Source organism: Lepidochelys olivacea, assembly GCF_965140295.1.
Source record: "Lepidochelys olivacea isolate rLepOli2 genome assembly, chromosome: 1".
Classification (NCBI taxonomy): domain Eukaryota; kingdom Metazoa; phylum Chordata; order Testudines; family Cheloniidae; genus Lepidochelys; species Lepidochelys olivacea.
The window spans coordinates 42,154,361-42,172,788 of NC_140411.1; the positions used below are offsets into that span (position 1 = coordinate 42,154,361).

General features: G+C 45.1%; 1 protein-coding gene across 5 annotated transcripts in view; it reads right to left on the reverse strand.

Annotated features, from left to right (window-relative positions):
* LATS2 (large tumor suppressor kinase 2) overlaps positions 1–18,428 on the reverse strand; it is a 103,163-nt gene that overhangs the window by 50,044 nt on the left and 34,691 nt on the right. For 4 of the 5 annotated variants that reach the window (XM_084643788.1, XM_084643792.1, XM_084643789.1 and 1 more), the window contains one exon: positions 8,676–9,210. In XM_084643788.1, coding sequence (XP_084499914.1) covers positions 8,676–9,014 — 339 coding nt within the window. In that variant the 5' untranslated portion in view covers positions 9,015–9,210. Of the gene's footprint in view, positions 1–8,675; positions 9,211–15,271; positions 15,325–18,428 lie in introns of all 5 variants that reach the window. The other variant, XM_084643790.1, reaches the window with a different exon arrangement.

Below are 18,428 nucleotides of genomic sequence, written 5' to 3' on the forward strand. Positions count from 1 at the left end.
GGGTGGGGGGTGGGGGCAAGGGAAGGACAGAGAGGGGTAAAATGTGATCCTGGAAGATCCTAAAAAAAAAAAAAGAAGAAGAAGAGATTGTAACAAAAGGAAAGGGTAGAAACAAGCACACACTATCAGTATCCAAAGGAAGGGAAAGAGAAAGGCTTAATTCCAAACTGGGATGGGAGGTGGGAGCACAGACACGACACTGGTAGCTGAAATCCTCAGATATGGGTTTTATTTTACCTGTTGGAGTGTGTATCATTCAGCAACACACTCATTTGATAATATATTTGTGATCCCCCGCTCCCCCCCCAAAAAAAAAAAATGAAATGAGATCTAGTCCTTGCCAAATTGCAACACTGCTAGTGAGGGTCCACATGCCATTGTTTAGGTATTTCCTACAGAGCAATCCAGGCTGGTTTAACAGGTCTCTTTTCACCTACACTTCAATTTTCACTCTTCTTTTCTACTTCTAGGGAAAAAACTAATGTCTTTCCATCCTCACCACATTGTACTACCCATGTGCTCAGATCCCAAAATTCTGCACCCACTGCCAGAGGGAGGTTTTCAGTGACGGCTTAATTCTGTGTGCCCGTCCCAACAAAAAGGATTTCTGCATAAATTACATTTAGTGTAACAGAATCAGTGTCAGTTAAGGAAAAAACGGTTACTCGCCTTCTCATAACTGTTGTCCTTCGAGATGTGTAGCTCATACTCATTCCAATCAGGTGTGCGCATACCACATGCACAGTCGTCGAAAAGTTCTTCCCCTAGCAGCACCTGTCTGTTTGGCTGTGGAGCCCCCTGGAATGGCGCTCAATATATGACCCCGCCAACCCAGCGCCTCCTCAGTTCCTTCTTGCTGGTTACTCCGACAAAGGGGAAGGCGTGTGGGTTTGGAATGGATATGAGCAACTCATCTCAAAGAACAGTTACGAGAAGGTGAGTAACCGTTTTTTCTTCAAGTGATTGCTCATATCTATTCCAATCAGGTGACTCCTAAGCCTTACCCAGGCGGTGGGGTTGGAGTTATGGAATCGCAGATTGAAGCACTGCTCTGTCAAAAGCTGTATCATCTCTGGCATGCTGGACGATGGCGTAATGAGGTGAATGTATGTACCAAGGACTAAGTTGCTGCCCTGCAGATTTCTTGTATCAGGACCTGGCCCAGAAACGCTGCAGATGAGGCCTGTGTCCTTGTGGAGTGCGCCGTAAGTGCCGGGGCTGGTGTCTTGGCCAGCCCGTAGCATGCATGGATGCAGGACGTGATCCAGGAAGACACTCTTTGAGATGAGACCAGTAGGCCTTTCATGAGGTCAGCCACCGCTATGAACAACTGGTTCGATTTCCTGAACAGCTTGGTGCATTCAACATAGAAGGCTAACGCTCACCAAACATCCAAGGAGTACAACCTCTTGCTGATGTGATGGCAATTAGGAAGGCTGTCTTCCACTATAGCTAAAGAAGGGAGCAAGATGCCAGCAGCTTGAATGGGGGCCCCATTAATTCAGAGAGGACCAAATTAAGGTCCCACACAGGAACAGGCTAATCTGGGGATGTAGCCGATCCAGACCATGAGGAACCATCCAACCATGGGGCTGGCGAAGACGGAGCATCTAGAGAGTTCGGGGTGGAAAGCTGAGATAGCTGCTAGGTGTACCTTTATGGATGACACTGCCAGGCCTCGCTATTTCAGGTGCGGAAGGTACTCCACAATAAGAGGTAACGGTGTCTGAAGTGGGGGCATATGACGCTGGTCATACCAGCAAGTGAACCTCTTCCACTTCAAGTATGTGGCCCACGTGGAGGCCTTTCTGCTGCTGAGTAAGACCTTCCTTACCTGCTCCAAGCACAGGAGCTCCATAGGATTCAGTCATGAAGCTTCCAGGCCATGAGGTGGAGGAACGAGAGGTCTGGGTGATGAAGACGACCGTGGTCCTGAGTGATCAAGTCGGGGAGGAGTGGCAACATGATCGGAGTGTTGACCAACAGATCCAGAAGCATGGTGTACCAGTGGCGTCGCGGCCACGCTGGGGCCGCCAGAATTAACTCTGCCCCGTCTCTGCGGACCTTGAGTATGACTTTGTGCACGAAAGGGATCAGGGGAAAGGTGTAGAGCAGACGGCCTCCCCAGGGTAGCAGGAGTGTGTCTGCGATTGAGTGCAGGCTACTTTTCTGGAAGGAGCAAAACACTGGGCACTTCCTGTTGCTCCGAGTGGCGAACAGGCCAACCTGGGGAAATCCCCACCACTGGAAGATGGAGCGAATGACATCCGGCTGGATGGACCACTCGCGGCCGTGGAAGGATCTGCTGAGGGGGGTCCACCAGTACATTCTGGGCTCCTGGCACACATGATGCTTCCAGGTGAATGGAGTGGGCTGTACAGAATTCCCAGTCTCCTAACAGAGGGGCAAGGACCGGGTTCCACCCTGCTAGTTGATGTAAAACATTGCAGTAGTGTTGTCCATCAATACTGCCACGTGCTGGCCTTGCAGACGAGACTGAAAAGGCCTGGCACGCAAGTCGCAACACTCTGAGCTCCTTGATATTGATATGGAGAGAGAGCTTGTCCTGTGACCAGAGGCCCTGCATTCGGAGATCTCCCAGACGTGCGCTCCAACCTAGAGCTGACTCATCTGTAACTAGAGATAAGGACAGCTGAGGGGGACTCCGCAGACTATTCGAGCATTGAGCCCACTAGTCCCAGGCTGTCAAGCCCCTAGCGGTAGGTCGAAGCGAGCCACATCTGTAGAGGCTTAAGTCTCAGCCTGGCATGTCGGACCATGTACGTGCAGGGCACCATGTGACCGAGAAGACTGAGGCAATTCCTTGCTGTAGTGGTCGGCTACGCTCTCATGCATCGAATGATGCTTGCTGTGGCTTGGAATCAGGACTGTGGCAGGCTTGCTCTTTCCTGGACCAAGTCCAGCACTGCTCCGATAAACTCTATCCTCTGGGCCGGAGACAAGGTGGACTTGTTCACGTTGAGAAAACCTAGTCTCTCAAAGGTGGATGTGGCCAGGACCTGCGATTCCACCTGTTCCTCTGGTGTGCCCCCCGAGCACCCAATTGTTGAGGTAAGGGTATACCTGTACCTGCCTTCTTCGGAGGAAGGCTACTACCACCGACATGTACTTGATGAACAGTTGTGGGGCTGTCGACAGGCCAAAGGGAAGGACCCACGAACTGATAATGTTTTTGGTCTATCATGAACCTTAAAAAGCGTTTGTATGCAGGATAAATTGCTATGTGAAAGAACACGTCTTCCATGCCGAGGGCGGTGAACCAGTCTCCTGGATCCAGAGAAGGGATAATTGTGTTGAGGGAAAGAAGTGGAGGAGGCGGTGTGAGATGGCAACAAGCCAGGGTTCTAGAATGCAGGGAGCCACGTCCAGGCGTGGGAGGTATGAATCCCTTCTCGGGAAGGAGGTGCAGAAGTCCCATCCAGTCCCAGTTTCCCTGATTTGGAGAGGGGGATGGAGGAGGAGAAGAGATTCCATCCCATCTTGGTCTCTCCAAATGGGTGACTGGGGGAGGAGGGAAGAAGACGGCAGGCAGAGGTCCCGGTCTCTCTGTTGGGATATGCACTGGCCGCTCTCTCTCACCTGGGTCCAGTCCTTGAAGGAGGACAAGGACCGGTGACAGAACTGCCAGAAACTGGCTAGAGCTGGGGCTCTGGCCCCTGAGACCCACCAAGCCTGGCTCCCCACTTCCCAGAACCCCAGGCTGCCATCTCCTCATTGTCTCCTCCCTCTTTTCCACTTCCAAGCCTGCTCTGGAAGGGGAGATGGCGGCTCAAGGACGTTCATGTGAATTTTTAGTACTTCTATGGCTAGAGGTAGGGGAGTGTGGAGGGGGTGGCCTGGGCCCCCTAGACGGTCCCCTCCGCACCTTCCCTCCCCCATTGCACTGCTGAGTTAGTGATTCCCCCGCACCCCAAAAAAGAAAAAAGCAGCCTCTGCCAAGGGGGAGAGATGAGTGGAGAAATATTACTTTCTTCAAAAAAATGTAATCCAAGACAGAAAGATCAAAGGATCCTGGAATGCAATAAAAAAAACAAAAACAAAAAAAACTTTGTAACTGAATTCCAAGACCTCAATGTAATAAAGATGACAAGATGGTCAGCTTGATACTCTTAGATATATTAGAGTTCCCACAAACATCTTTTATCTTTCCCATTCCTTGAAAGCCACCATAATTAGAGTTTGAAGGGGAGAGCCGCCCTTAAGGAATGTTCAGGTATTGGCACAGCGTAGGAGGTGTGTGTTTTATTTCAGAGGCATTTGTAAAGGTAAAGTGAGCTGTCAGAGACTCCGTACGTCATGAATCATACTGCTCACCGCACACCACTGCAATGCGGCATTTTTTAAGTGCACAGCGTAAGAAAAATTCTGAACTACTGTTGTTAAGAATAAACTACATATACAAACTATAGCCAGGGAACTTCACCAAGTGAAGACCAGCCATCACCAAAGTAAAATAGAACAGTTATTTAACAGCGTGTATTTACATAATTTAGAACAGAAAACAATATTCTTATGTCAAGGTTTTTTTTAATTCTGAAGTATGGCAAGAAAAAACCTAGCCCCTTCAGGCTGATGGAATGCATCTGATCATATGCTCAATTGCATCTACTTGCTACAACTGAAAAACAATAATTGCCCAGGGTGATTTCAAGTGGCTTACTGATCTGCAAGAAGTCTCTCCACAATCTTTCTCAGTGATTGAAAGCTACACTTTCAAGCCCAGCAAGTTTTCTTTAAAAGGGGACTAGTATATTAGTAGTGTTTTTGACTACATGCTTTCACACTGAGTAAGGTCATGTCTTTTGCGATCAAGTTTTACAAGTTTTGAAATTATTTGATCTGAAATATTTGTGATTCCAACTCATATGCTATTTGTTTAAGTAATGTCTACAACAGTCATTATTTAGCAAGAGTGACTCCGTTTAGCTGCCAGGATTGTAATTTGTTAAAAGGGTTATGGTTAATATAAAATAAAGTTAAGATCCAGGGTGAAATTCTAGATCCACTGAATTCAACAGCAAAGCTTCCACTGAGTTCAGTGGGACCAGGGTCTCTCTCCCAATATCTTAAGCACCACCAACTCTGGAAATGGGCATATTATGCCATTCAGAATCGAGGAATCTAAACTTCAATTTACAGTCATAGTGATGCACCCAACATCAGTTATTAATCAACTTTAATACTAACGCCATCTGAAAATCTCTTATCAGCTGTTTTTACAAGCAACACCTAAAATTACAGAAACATAAAGACATATATTTTTTAAAATTTTGCATTTACTTAATTAATTTGATAGCACATTCTATATAGTTATTTTACTAATTCTCCAGCAGTCAATTTTCCCTTTTTGTCATTCTTTCACACAGCAAGAGAGAAAATAAAAAATAAAATGTGATTGTGATCTGAATCTACTTTTAATTTTTTTAAATTGAACAAATGTCAACTGGATGGTACCCAGTTAAAAATGCATCATTCTGATTACCATCTTGTTTCCTTCCCCAACACATGCTTGAATTCCAATAGATTTTTGAAGTGAGCTTCTCAAGAGCCGAGAGATAAAAACCCTTGCTTTATGCTATCTGATGGCTTGGAAGCTCAACTTTCAAATAGTATTAAGCATTACTCTCCATCTCCATAGGTGCTGGAACTAGGCATATGGGGGGGGGCTGTCGCACCTCCTGGCCTGAAGTGGTTTCCACCATATACAGGGTATAGTTTGGTTCAATGGCTCTCGGCAACCCCACTATACACATTGTTCCAGCACCCCGGTCCATCTCGATAGGTGTGTTAATAACTGCTGCTAAAATTGAAAACATACTACAGAAGTACCTAGTAGTGGACCTTAAATTCCTTTTAGTACTGGTAGATTGTTTTCTAACACTGGTCCTGGCTCAGTGACCAGAAAGAATGAAAATGTTGATCTTTGCACCCTCGAATATAGTCCAATGGAAGTAGGGTTCCTCTGGAACACAACACCAAACCAAATTAGCCCAGATCTATTGTGAGAATGAAGTTCTTCAGACCATTATGATGAACATCACACAGCATTTAGGTGTTTTCAAAATCCACCGGACACCTTAGATTAGATTTACTGATGGCAAATCACTGATTTCAGCTATTGATCATTAAGTAGCTGGTTAGTATTTTATACAGTGAGCAGGAGTAGGCTTGCTGTATGGGAAAGTTAAGAGGGACACCCCCCCATTGGGCCATTTAAGGCCCAGCATTTTTCTATTTTTACAAAAATTGTTTTCTAAATCCTTGTTTCCTGTGTATCTGTAATATTAGCTCCATCTGTGGTTTATTTAATTTTTTAACACTCACTCCTGGCATGGATTGGGAAAGTGGCATGTAACATCCTCCTGACTGGGCAAAGGCAAGAGAAACCACAACCTTTCTTTTCAGGTGAGAAAAAAACACTGCAAAATATGCATTCACCACCTCCAGATTAGACTCCATCTGGGCTGAACATGACTGCCACCAAGGAGCTATTTTCGTGCCATGCACTTATTAGCCAGTAAAGGCAGGAATAAAAACACAAGCTTCACGGGCTATTTATTTGGTTGAATTTAGGGGCCTCATTGAAAGCAGTTGACAGAGTCCAAGCTACCTCAAGGAACTCCCATCCATTCCCAACCTTCCAAGACATGTATGCTTCATCTAGATTGGACTGGGTAAGAGTATGGGATGCACAGACAGAGCATTTTCAGAAACAGGACACCAGTTGTGGAATCTCTAACAGGAGATTATGTCGAATCTGACCCTGATGATGTTCAAGTCTAACTGCTATACTCATTTGATATGGCTGCCGCTAGTAATGGCATCTTCACAGGACCAAGCCACAACTGGGGAAACTGAATGGAAAGAAGTGAAACACAAGGAAGGATCAGGGAGAGGAGGAAAAACCACAAACATGTGCTCTAGGATCTACGGAGCCTATGAGAATGTGACCATTTAGAGCACAGTCAGAGCTGACTTTAATTGTTGTACAGCATTTCAGATACCTCGTGCCAATAGCTGAGACCTGGTATATAAAAATAGTTATAAAAAATTATATATACACAGTATACTACACTGAACTTCATGAAACATTTTTAGCCATAAGTCCCAAAGCATTCTGAAAGATAAGCAAGGATCCCTGTTTATAGGTAAGTTTTAGAAGTCTGCACTCAAAAGCATGTGTGCATGACGTGTCTTTGTAAATACACCCAATTTGTATGTACAAATCAGGGATCCCACTGTGCTCACTTAACCATCACTCATTTATGTGCATCAAGTGTTTGCATTCAGAAGTGCCTTAGGAACTTCTGAGTGCAGACCTTTCAAAATGTAAGCCTTCATGACACACACGCTCACGCAGCAAGTCAGTGTCACATCCAGGAAGAGAACTCAATTCAGCATCTGATCCACTGGACCAGGTAACATCTAGTTGCTCCTCCCCAATCCTCCCATTATCATCTGGGTCTGCATCTTGTCTTCTCTCTACCCAACTTGTAGAACATAAGCTCACTGGTGCAGAGATTGTTTAAATATCTCTATCCCGTGCAGCTCCAAGTAAATGTCAATGGTTGTTATTATGAATTATTTGTCAAGCAACCCCCCCACTTCAAGGAAAGTTTTAAGAAGTTGATAGTCTTTGAAAGGTGCCTTGAAGGTCAGTAAATACAAGGTTTGATAGACAAGTAAGTGGAAATAAGGTTTGGAATCAAGGAATCATGAGAACACCTTGCCATTTAAAGCAGGGGACTATAAAAACACAAGTGTTTCTGCTTGACACACAAATGCCATTTGAGCATAAGTGGTAAAAGATGGTTTCTCATGCAGCCAGGACCTGAACCAGAAACAGAGCTTTATAAGTCAAAGCCAACACCACAAATTGTATCCGCACACAAATAGGAAGATGATGCCAACTCCAGAGCACATATGTAAAATACTTCCAATGAAAGATACTGTTTAACACAGAAATAGCCACACTGTGTACTCTTCACCCCAATACCGCCCCTCCGTAAACTTGGCTATGCAACAATGGGCATATTTCAGTTAAAGAGCCAGACACCGTCCCTTTCTTCTGATTGCTTCCGAGAGTCAATGAGACTTGGGGCGTAAGTCACCAAGGGTAACATTTTCAAAAGCACCTAAGTCACTGACAGCTAACTCCTATTCAAGTCACAGTATGGCCAAACACTAGCTAAACCATTGAACTGCACGGCCCAGTTCTGATGAAATAGCTGAACAGCTGAGTATCATCTATGTCTTCCAGGCACCCCCGCACACATCCTATTATTACTCCTATTGTGCCCATAGGCACACCAACAAGATAAATGACAGAAGTGACAGAACAGAAACCTATGGGACCCCATGACAGGCCATGGGACAGATTAATGGCCATCCAATGCTACCCACTGGAATTACGCAAAGGAAGGAACAGATCCACTCAAGAATAAGTCATCTACCCTACTAAAGCCTCCAGCAACAGCAACCATTCTTCATGGCCAACAGCAGCAAAGGCAGCCGACACAGCTAGAAGAATCAGCAGCACTTGTCATTTGACAACATTTCCTTGGGTCAACCACCAACGGATATAATTTCTGTAGATTTATATATACTTGCTTTAAACCCAGTATAACATTCCTTCCCCTCAAATTCATACGTACCTGATCACAGCCTACATTCACCAATTCCTGCAGCATCTGCCTATTTACTTCTGTGGAGGCTGAGGTCCCCGACTCATTAGCAAAAGGCAACAACGAATATCTGATTTCTCGTAGTGCTTTCTGATAAGGTCCAAACTTGGCTGTTGGTCTCATTTGCTGCTGCCTGGCAGCATCTTTCCCTATTAAAATTTTAGGGTCCAGAGAAGTTTCGCTGCCTGGTCCAACAGGTAATCCCTGACCTGACGATTTGGAAGGCTGCTTCAAACCTTCACGAATCTCTTGTAATCTTTGCCTGCTGTTTCCAGAATAAGTTGTAGCAGGAAAAGTCTTTGGCCTCATTGTTAATCCAGTTTTTTTTCAGCATAAATACAATCTTCTTTCTCTTTAGAATAAAGTAGTTTTAAAATAAGTGTTCCTCTCTTGATGATCCTTAAACAAATAGTTTCCACTCAATGTTTTAGTTCAGCTCAGTGTCTTCCTGGCTCCTACGGAAAATGAAAAACCCTGGAATCATCATTGTGCAAACTGTTTGTACCTGAAACAGAAAAGAAATATGAACTTAAGTCTCACACATTTTTCTGCCTGTTTTAAATGATTTGCCTCTTAAGGGACTTCAACATGATGACAATTGCGGTTTACCCAGTGAAAGCTGCAGAACCTGACTATACCAGTCCTCAAAGCTGAACATCATTTAATAAATTTCACTTATCTGTTTTCCATTCAAGGATTTCAAAGTGCTTTTGCAACACGAGAACTGGTCAACATTTTTCAGGTACAAATTTTTTTTAATGTAAAACGCCCTTTTTTAGAAATTAAATTTTCACAGAAAATAGTTATTTCTCTAGAAATTTTTGATTTTCAAAAACCAAAAATATTTTCAGTTTTCAAAAACTGACAACCAAAAACCTAAAACTTTAAAAATCTCACTGTATTTAAAAAGCTTGGTGGCAAGTTTCCTGTATAGCTGCATAACTACAAACAGGCCAAATCTATCTTTTATTTCATCGTTAGTGAAGGGTACGTTCATGCGGAGGCTTTGTATGTCAAGATCTTGCCTGAAGAAAAATTCTTGTTTGTCTTACAATAGCTGAGTTATAAATCCCAGAAAAGGAGATTTATAATGGCAATACTGACAACTCTAACTATAGCATTTTCTACTATTTCAAAACCAAGGTCAGCAGCAACAAGACATTCTGACATTCCACTTTAACATCTAAATAAATCTTGAAGATGAAGAACTTTACTCTCCTTGAGTAATACCTTCCTCCACTGGGTCAGGTACAACTTAGCGTGAGTAACGAATCTGATTCTTGCACTGTAGGGTTTTTGCGTAACAATCTTGAGCAAAGGTGGCCAAATCTAAATTAAAATGAGTAGTGACAAAGAATAAAAATCCTAATCTGGAAACAAAGAAAGACTGCTAGTTTGTCAATCACAAATATGCTTACTCTGACACATGGAAGGACACTCAATTCAGTTTCTGAGGTCTTTGGTGGAGTATCTGTATCATCGTATGTCTTTATACAACTAGCACAATGAGGCTCTGACTCTGATGGGGGTCTCCTGTCATTACCATAAAATTAAATATTAAATAGAATATGCAAAAGAAGATTAAAAGATCTACCACACTATCGAAACTGCTCCACACCTCTGCAGCTGCTACTGTTTGGCTGAAAGTTTTAGCCCCAAAAGGAGAGTTCTTCCATAAAGATTATAACCCATCATTTTCACATGCTTATATCAAAGTGCCAATGGACCCTTAACTCTAGCTTCTGCTATTGTGAAAACAATAGTGTTTCTCATCTTGAGCTGGCTGCTAAAGAAGTACTGCCAGGGCTTTAAATTAAATGTGTCCTTTAATTTTGCTCACTGGCCCCCAAAAAGGGGCAAATGGAACCATCACAAAGCTTGGAAAACATTTCCAGATTTACACCATACATCCTCATCACCCATCATGCTGGCCACTATCCTGAAGGCCAAGATTGTCTGGACCCAAGATTGTTTGAAACCCAACACCACTCCCTAACTGGCAGAGAGTTCATTGCTGAGTGACATAAACTAGGAGGACTTGGCACAGAACAGAACACAATGGCACCACACCATACACCAAGCCACAGCTCACTTGGAGGAGAACAGATGTGCTCATGAGACAGAAAAGCGACAAAGGAGGAAAGAAAGGGCACAACAGTCCAGCCAACAACTATGTCTCCTCCAAGACCACACCTGTCACTTCTGTGTGGAAATCTGCAGGGCATGAAATGGGCTCCTCAACCACTTAAAAACCCACCAATGAACCCCGGTGGCAGACATCATCCTTGCATTGAGGGATTGCAAAGATGACATAAAGCCTTTCCTCTTAACCATGGGCTGAACCCTTTTAAAATGGGAAAACAGGACACTGGAATCAAATCCAAGTCTCCAGTACGACTGTGCATCTCTTTAAACAGTGGCAGCACTAACTAATATGTTCGATCATAGCACAGGAGTGACAGCCTCACATAATGTGTTGCATGCCCCTCTAGCAGCTAATAAACACAGAAGCTAGCCAATTACACTTATTGTCTAGAATTACACATTAGTTCAAGTGGTAGGCCTCTGTGCTTTGGTGCTAAAGGTCCTCAGTTCAAACCCTGATGCTGATCTGTGGTAGGTTGTCGCTATCTAAACATTTTTTGGTTAAAGTTTAAATAAAAAATGTGCCTTAGTGGTTAGCCAGATGACCTAGTACCAGACTCAGGAATACGCTAGACAAAAGCTGGATTCAACCAGAGATCTCAAACTCTTTGTTCCCCAATTCTTGGTGGTGTCCTGAAATCCTTAATAATAAGCTGTTTGTGTCTAAATCTGCAATTAATGGTGGGAGGAAGTTTGTGATGAGAAAAAGGGTTAAAGCTATTTATCCATACTGTGACATTTCCTCCTAAACAACAATTCAATTATCGGTTGACAAATCCTGCTCAGACACACAGAGTGCGGCTGCCAATGTAGTCGGGGCGTGGGGAAGTGCATGCAGGTTTCTGAGGGTAAGATTTGGTCCCCCTAAGGTGATAATAGCAGCTAAAATGGACTTTAATAAATAAAAGACACTTAATATTATTGAAGTCATTTTAGGAATACACCATAACTAAATAGTATTTCATAGATGAAAAATACACTTGCAGTCCAATTTATTACCCAGTCTTTCCTTTCCCTTTCCTGACAGCAGCAGATACCGTATGGCTGGGTTTAGGAGGAAGAACAAACAAGGACTTCTCTCAGACCCGGTGCCAATGTTCAGGCATGGGATGTGATAGAGAGGAATGCAATTCCTCCAACTCCTTGCAACCCAGGAATTGGCCTTTTGCTTATACAACATGTCTCATAGAAAGAAGTTTTGTGGCCCATGATCCAAAGCATGATTCTAATAATGTTGGGTCAAGTCAGCTGGAAACTTCTTGAGCTTTCTTTCTGTTTTAGCAGCATTAACTGAGTGATCAGCATTACATCTACAGTATGAATGAGAACAGCAACAGCAGCCACCAGATAACTGTTACTGTGTTTTATATTTTCCAGCAGAAAGAAAAGTTAACTTAGTATGCAAGATATGCCAAGTATTGGAATAGCATTTAAATATTACAGATCTGCAAAGGAAAACAAATTGTGTGTGACCTTCATAAATGGTGGACTTAGTTGTATTTTTAGGGGGGAAATAGCTGTGTTTTTAAAAACCACAGAATTAAATATCAAAAATATCAATTTATATTTATAAAGCATATCTGTACAGTTTGTACTATCCCAGTTTTAAAAATTCAGTATCCTTCTAACATTCAACCTGTCTTTGAAATGAGTGCCCACCTCACGCCCCTACAATCACGAGTAATCATTTTGCAAAATTATTTGCGTTTTAAATCATTCTGATTAAACACCATTAAGCTTCTTTTCAAAGAATTTCTGTCCATTACTAAGTTACAATACCCCAAATAAAAGTTAGGGTTACCTTCATTACAGAAAGTTAGAACAATTTTTGTAGAGTTGAATTTTTTTCTTAGTTGACAAATACCGTCAGAGGTTGTGGAAGTAGACAAACAAACAGATACATTGAATTTAAACTATATTCCCCACACAGGTGTTCTGGACAACGAATGGCATAATAAAAACAAATTAAAATACAGTGAAAAGCTACCATCATTAATATGCAAAATAAAAAATAATGATGGGGTCTTAATAGCAAAAGGAGGAGAGGAAAAAAGTTCTAAATGTGTCAAAATAAGAATGGTCACCAAAAACCTTTTAAATGGAAAAGTAATTAGGTGTTTTATAGAAGAAATTAACAAGAATTATTTTCAGGGGATAGAAAGTTCCATTCTCCAAAGACCCAATGACAAAGATATAATCCTCTAACAATTTAAGGTGAGAAGGCAAAATCCCTAAAAGACAGGTGTGGTCAGAGCACAAGTACCTATTAGAATAAGCCTCAAGGAGGAGGTCTCACAATACTTTAAAATAATAAATTATGAAGCAATAAAAGCCACTTTAAAAATCATCTGTTCCAGCTTTAAATTAGCCTGACACTTCAAAGGTGGCAAATGTAAAGAGTGTAGGACAGGTATAATAGGATTGTGGTTTTTCACACCAATGAGAAAAAACAACCAAACACACTGCTGCATTCTGAGCAAGCTGTAAATGACAGGAATGTCCTTCTGTGAGCCCTCTAAAAAGGCAGCAATAATAACACCTTGCCATCCCAAGGGCACAGAATTAATAATTTTATTAAGATGATGTAAAGTAAAATAAAAAATGGTACAGAGTTTAAGCGTAGAAGTTTCTGGTTATCAGGGAATAAGGTACAGATTATCAAGGGGTGCAAAATTCCATTTAGGATCAGATGGGGTAAGGAATACATAATCTGCAATATCCCCGATTGGGGGTAAAAAGTTAACAGGTCAAAGTACAGACACTGAGAAATGTGGGTATGTTGTTCATATAATGGCTATGTTCAGGTGTGGAGTATAATGAGTGGATAAGGATGGATTTACCCTCATTTGCTGAGATTTAATGTTCAAGGGGGAGGGATAGCTCAGTGGTTTGAGCATTGGCCTGCTAAACCCAGGGTTGTGAGTTCAATCCTTGAGGGGGCCATTTAGGGATCTGGGGCAAAAATTGGGGATTGGTCCTGCTTTGAGCAGGGGGTTGGACTAGATGATCTCCTGAGGTCCCTTCCAACCCTGATATTCTATGATTCTGTTTCAATGAGTTTATGGTTCCAGTTCATATGGTCCAATGGAAAAAGTCTCCCAGTCCCTTTCTCACAGTTGATGCACGATGTCGTTCTGGCTCACACCTCCTGGTACTGTCGGTGGCTAGTGATGTGTTCGATGTAGATGTCCCTGGACCATCGGATGGCATCTGAGACCATGAGGCACCGCATGAGCCGTGCGTAGCGTTGACTGATCCCACAGGTCCGCAGCACACGCTCGTTGCAGGGGTCCCAAGTGCCCAGAGCTCCGACGACCAGGGCATCCATCTACATCTCATAGGCCTTTGCTCTCAGAGTGTCGGCCAGGGAGGCATATTTTTCCAGCTTATGAGCTCAGGCTTCGCAGAAGGCCGGGATCCTGTTCTCAAAGGAGACCGTGACGTCGACGAGGATGATCTTTTTCTGAGCCTCGTTGGTGACTACCACGTCAGGTTGCAACTGGCTGTCAGTACCGGGGATGGCACAGTTCACAGCAACCTCCCGCAGGCGTGGCTTTCACCAGGCGGTTCTGGATGGCATTGTGGTGCAGCTGCCAGGCTCTGGAGTGGGGCTTGCAGCTGCACAGGACGTGGGGCAGGGTCTCAGTGGAGTAGCCGCACTTCCTGCAACATTTGTCTTGGTTCCTGTGGTGGACGGCTCCGTTGAGCAGGACGCAGTTGAGCCGGGCACGGTGGATGAACCGCCAGTCAGTGAAACGGGAGAAGCTGCCCCCGGCGGGGAAGTGGTTGCTGGCATCCCACTTGCTGGTCAGTTCGAAGGCTTTATCCTGGTCCGGTTTACGCTTCAGGGTTTCCATGTACAGTGAGTGGATGGCTGTCTTCAGGGTCCTCTTCAACATGCCCCTGGCACTCAGGGTGACGATGGTATTGTCGTCGGACCTGATCTGCGGCACCAGGACTCCCAGCTCCTGGCGCTCCTCGCACCACTCCCAGGGGCAGTCGATGCGCTTCCCCAGGCGATGCGTGGCATTGCGAGCGCAGGACCACAGTGAAGCGATGTTGCGCCTGTCCCATCCGAATTCGCCATCCAGGGAACTGCTCAGGAAGGTAGCAATGTCTTACTACTGTCATAAACTAAGTCAGTAGTCAGTGGGGGGGGGAGGGGGGAGAGGAGGAGAAGTCGGGTTCTGGGGAACCAGGAGGCGGGAGCTGCGCTCCCGGGCAGTAGGGAGCCAAGAGCCAGGGGAGTGGGGATATCGGAGCTCCTAGCGGCGGGGAGCCTAGAGCTTTTGGGGGGGGGAGGGGAGCCCGGGCAGCAGCTGGGCTAGGAACTGGGGCAGCTAGGCTCCAAGCCAGGTAGATGCAGCCTGGCTGGGAGAGTGGAGCCTGGGGGGCAGCCTGGCTATAGCTGGAGTACCCACCTGTCCCAGTGACAGCCCAGTTTTCTTGTAAATTTCATAGCCAGCATGGAGCCCTGAAATTGACAAGAATGACAGTCAGCAGCTGATATAAGTAACAGTGTCTACAAAGACACTGTGTGGCCTTAACTACATGGACATGAGCCCTACGCCTCTTGTGGAATTGGAGTTATTATGCCGGTGTACCTATTGGGTTCCAGGAAGTGAGCGGGCTTAGGACCCCCCCAGCCTTAAGGGGAGGATCTACAGGACCTAGAAACCAAGTGATTCCAGGGGACAACTAATGAAATCACAGGGACAGGAGTGCGGTCAAAGGGATAAAAGAAGGGGACACTGGGCAGAGAACCCCGGAGAGTGCCCACTCCTCTTCAAAGGCGCCAAGGGAGCCAGTGGACGCCGCCCAGAGGAACTCTTTGGGGAAGTTCAACTCTAGACCCAAACTTTGCAGCTAGGCCCTATCTGTAATTGAAAGTCAGCTTGGCTGGGAAGAACTTGCTAAGGTGGCTGCACACACAGTTTCCATGAGGGATGGTCCGTGTATGGAAGAGGTGTAGCAGGGCACTTACATCGGCAGGAGCAAGGCTGTAGTGTGTACACTGACATAATTAGGTCACCTAATGCTGTAGTGTAGACCAAGCCCACATATCTAAACCAGCTTGCTTGGAAGTTCTACTCCACCTTCTGAGTAAAATCCAATCAAAAAAGCCACATGCTGGTTCATCTGAGCTCGATCCGTATGTATGTTGGTACACCTTCCTGCCAAGCACAGTAGCTCATGACTTCTTTTTCTGGAGATGAGCCATTTGGGGGGGATGGGGGAGAGGAGAAGGGTGTCATCACCTATATATCAAAATCCCCACATGTCATGCCCTAGGTACAGGTGCTCTGCCTACTTTCTTATGCCCATTCTCTCTTTCGCTCCTTTGTCTTCATTCCTTTCCCCCTTCTCTGCTTGCTTTTTCTTGCTATTCTTATTCATTGTCGCTCTGGGGTTTTTTGCCCAGAAGACCCCAGACACCTGCTTCAAAGAGCTCACTTATTTAGCCTAACAAAGAGAAAGTTAAGGGGTGACTGAATTAGTCTTGGTGTACAAATATTTAATAATGGGCTCTTCAATCTAGCAAAGAAAGGTGTATCACAATCCAATGGTCGTAAATTGAAGCTTGACTGAAAATAAAGTATAATTTTTTTAACGGTGAGAGTATTAACCATTGGAACAATTTATCAAGGGACATGGTGGTGTCTCCATCACTGACTATTTTTAAATCAAGATTGGATGTTTTTCTAAAAGATCTGTTCTAGGAGTTATTTTTGGGAAATTCTATGGCCTGTGTTATACAGGATGTCAGCCTAGATGATCACAAGGGTCCCTTCTAGGCTTGGAATCTATGGATCTAACTTTGCCTCCCTGTTCCTCTACTGACACAGGCTAAATGCTACTAAGGGGGAAAGGAGCATCAACTGGTGGCTATATGGGGCTGGGACACATGCTCTTGCAGATCAGCTGTATGTTTCAAGAGCAGAGACATCTGCTTGTCTATCTGCTGTCATCTACTTAGACTGTAAGCTCTTTGAGGAAGGGACTGTCTATTACTAAAATATGTACAGCTTCTAGAAAAAGGGGGCATAATCTCAGGGTCTCTGGATGCTACCGTAATACAAATAATAATACTGTGTTACCCATAGCAGCATATTTGAAGTGAGGAGTAGGAATGAAGGCAGGGTCATGTCACTTCTCTCACTCTCCTCTATCCCACTAACAGTACCATATAAAATTACTGTGAAATCCCCATGGACTGGAGATTTGTACCCTGCCAAAACCATAAACATAGGTTCCAAAATAGCCAGAAGTTTAAATAAGTTAATTCCCATACTTATCCATTTGACATGTTCTATGCCAGTGATTATATCTTGTAAAGAGTTTATGCAAGACCTTACATTTTCATTGTGCTGGTCATATAAGATCTCAATGTACTTTTCAAATATAGTATTTTTCACTACATCCATTGTACAGATGAGATACAAAGAAGGTTCAATCTGGATTTTTAAAAAGTGGCCTCTGATTTTGGGTGCCTGACTTGAAATAGTCAAAACCTGAATTTCAGAGGGACCCTCCTAATTCAGTTGAAGTTCTGGGTGCTCAAATTCAAATGGTCTCAAGTTAGGCCAACATTATTATTACCTCAGTTTTTTAGTGCCCAAGTGACCTGCTAAAAGTCACAAAACAAACAAGAACCCAGGAGTCCTGATTCCAAAATCCCTTGTTCAATCTAAATCATCAAACTAACTTTCTCTCAGCAGACAGAAACCCGAGAAAAAGCCACCTCAGGCATTGCACCAGCCCACCCTAAACAGAAAGTGCTCTAAACTGTTGTGGGGCTAAACAGCAGAGGTGACTAAAGTGACCAATATCCAGTTAATTCGTACAGAGACCACAACCTCTTTAGGCAAAGTGCTGTGGTGAGAGCCCGCCCCAAAGCATCATCAAACCTACCACACATTTCTACTCCACTCTCCTTAGCTGTCAAGCAGGAAATGGAGGGCGGCCAGAGGCCACGGGGACGGGCGCAGGCAGAGCCGGGAGAGCTCCGGGATGTAAGAGTGGGACGTGGAAAGAGTAAGTTTGGAAACGCAGCCCCCCCACCCCCGGGGAAAGAGCCAGGCACGGCCGCCCCAGAGCGACAAACCACCAGGCTGCTGCTATTCGGGGTCGGGGAGAGTCAGCTGGGGGCACTGAGGCCTAAGTGCGTGTCCGAGGCGGCCGGCAGGGGCCTCTCCCAGGCCGGGCTGTCACGTTCACGTCTGCTCCAGAGCAGCGCTCGGGAAAATGTCGGAAAGTAACTGCGGATCACGGCTGCCAAGGGGGGCCACGTTCCCCGGCTGCCCTCGGGCCCGGGACAGAGCGAGCCCCCGGGCCCAGCGCTGCCGCTCACACGCCAAGGGAGCCCGGCTCCCCGCTCCGCTCGGACGCTCGCCCCGGGCGGTGCCCAACTTGCGCCAAAGTTTTCTCGTCCCTTTTCTTCCGGCGCGGACCGGAGCGCGAGGACGGGCCCGAGTCCGGCTCAGCCCCGGCCACCCGAGGAGGGCGCCCGGCGTCCCCCGCAAGCACAGCGCGCACTCAGCGGCGGCGGAGCCACACGCCGGGCCCCGGAGCCCTTCC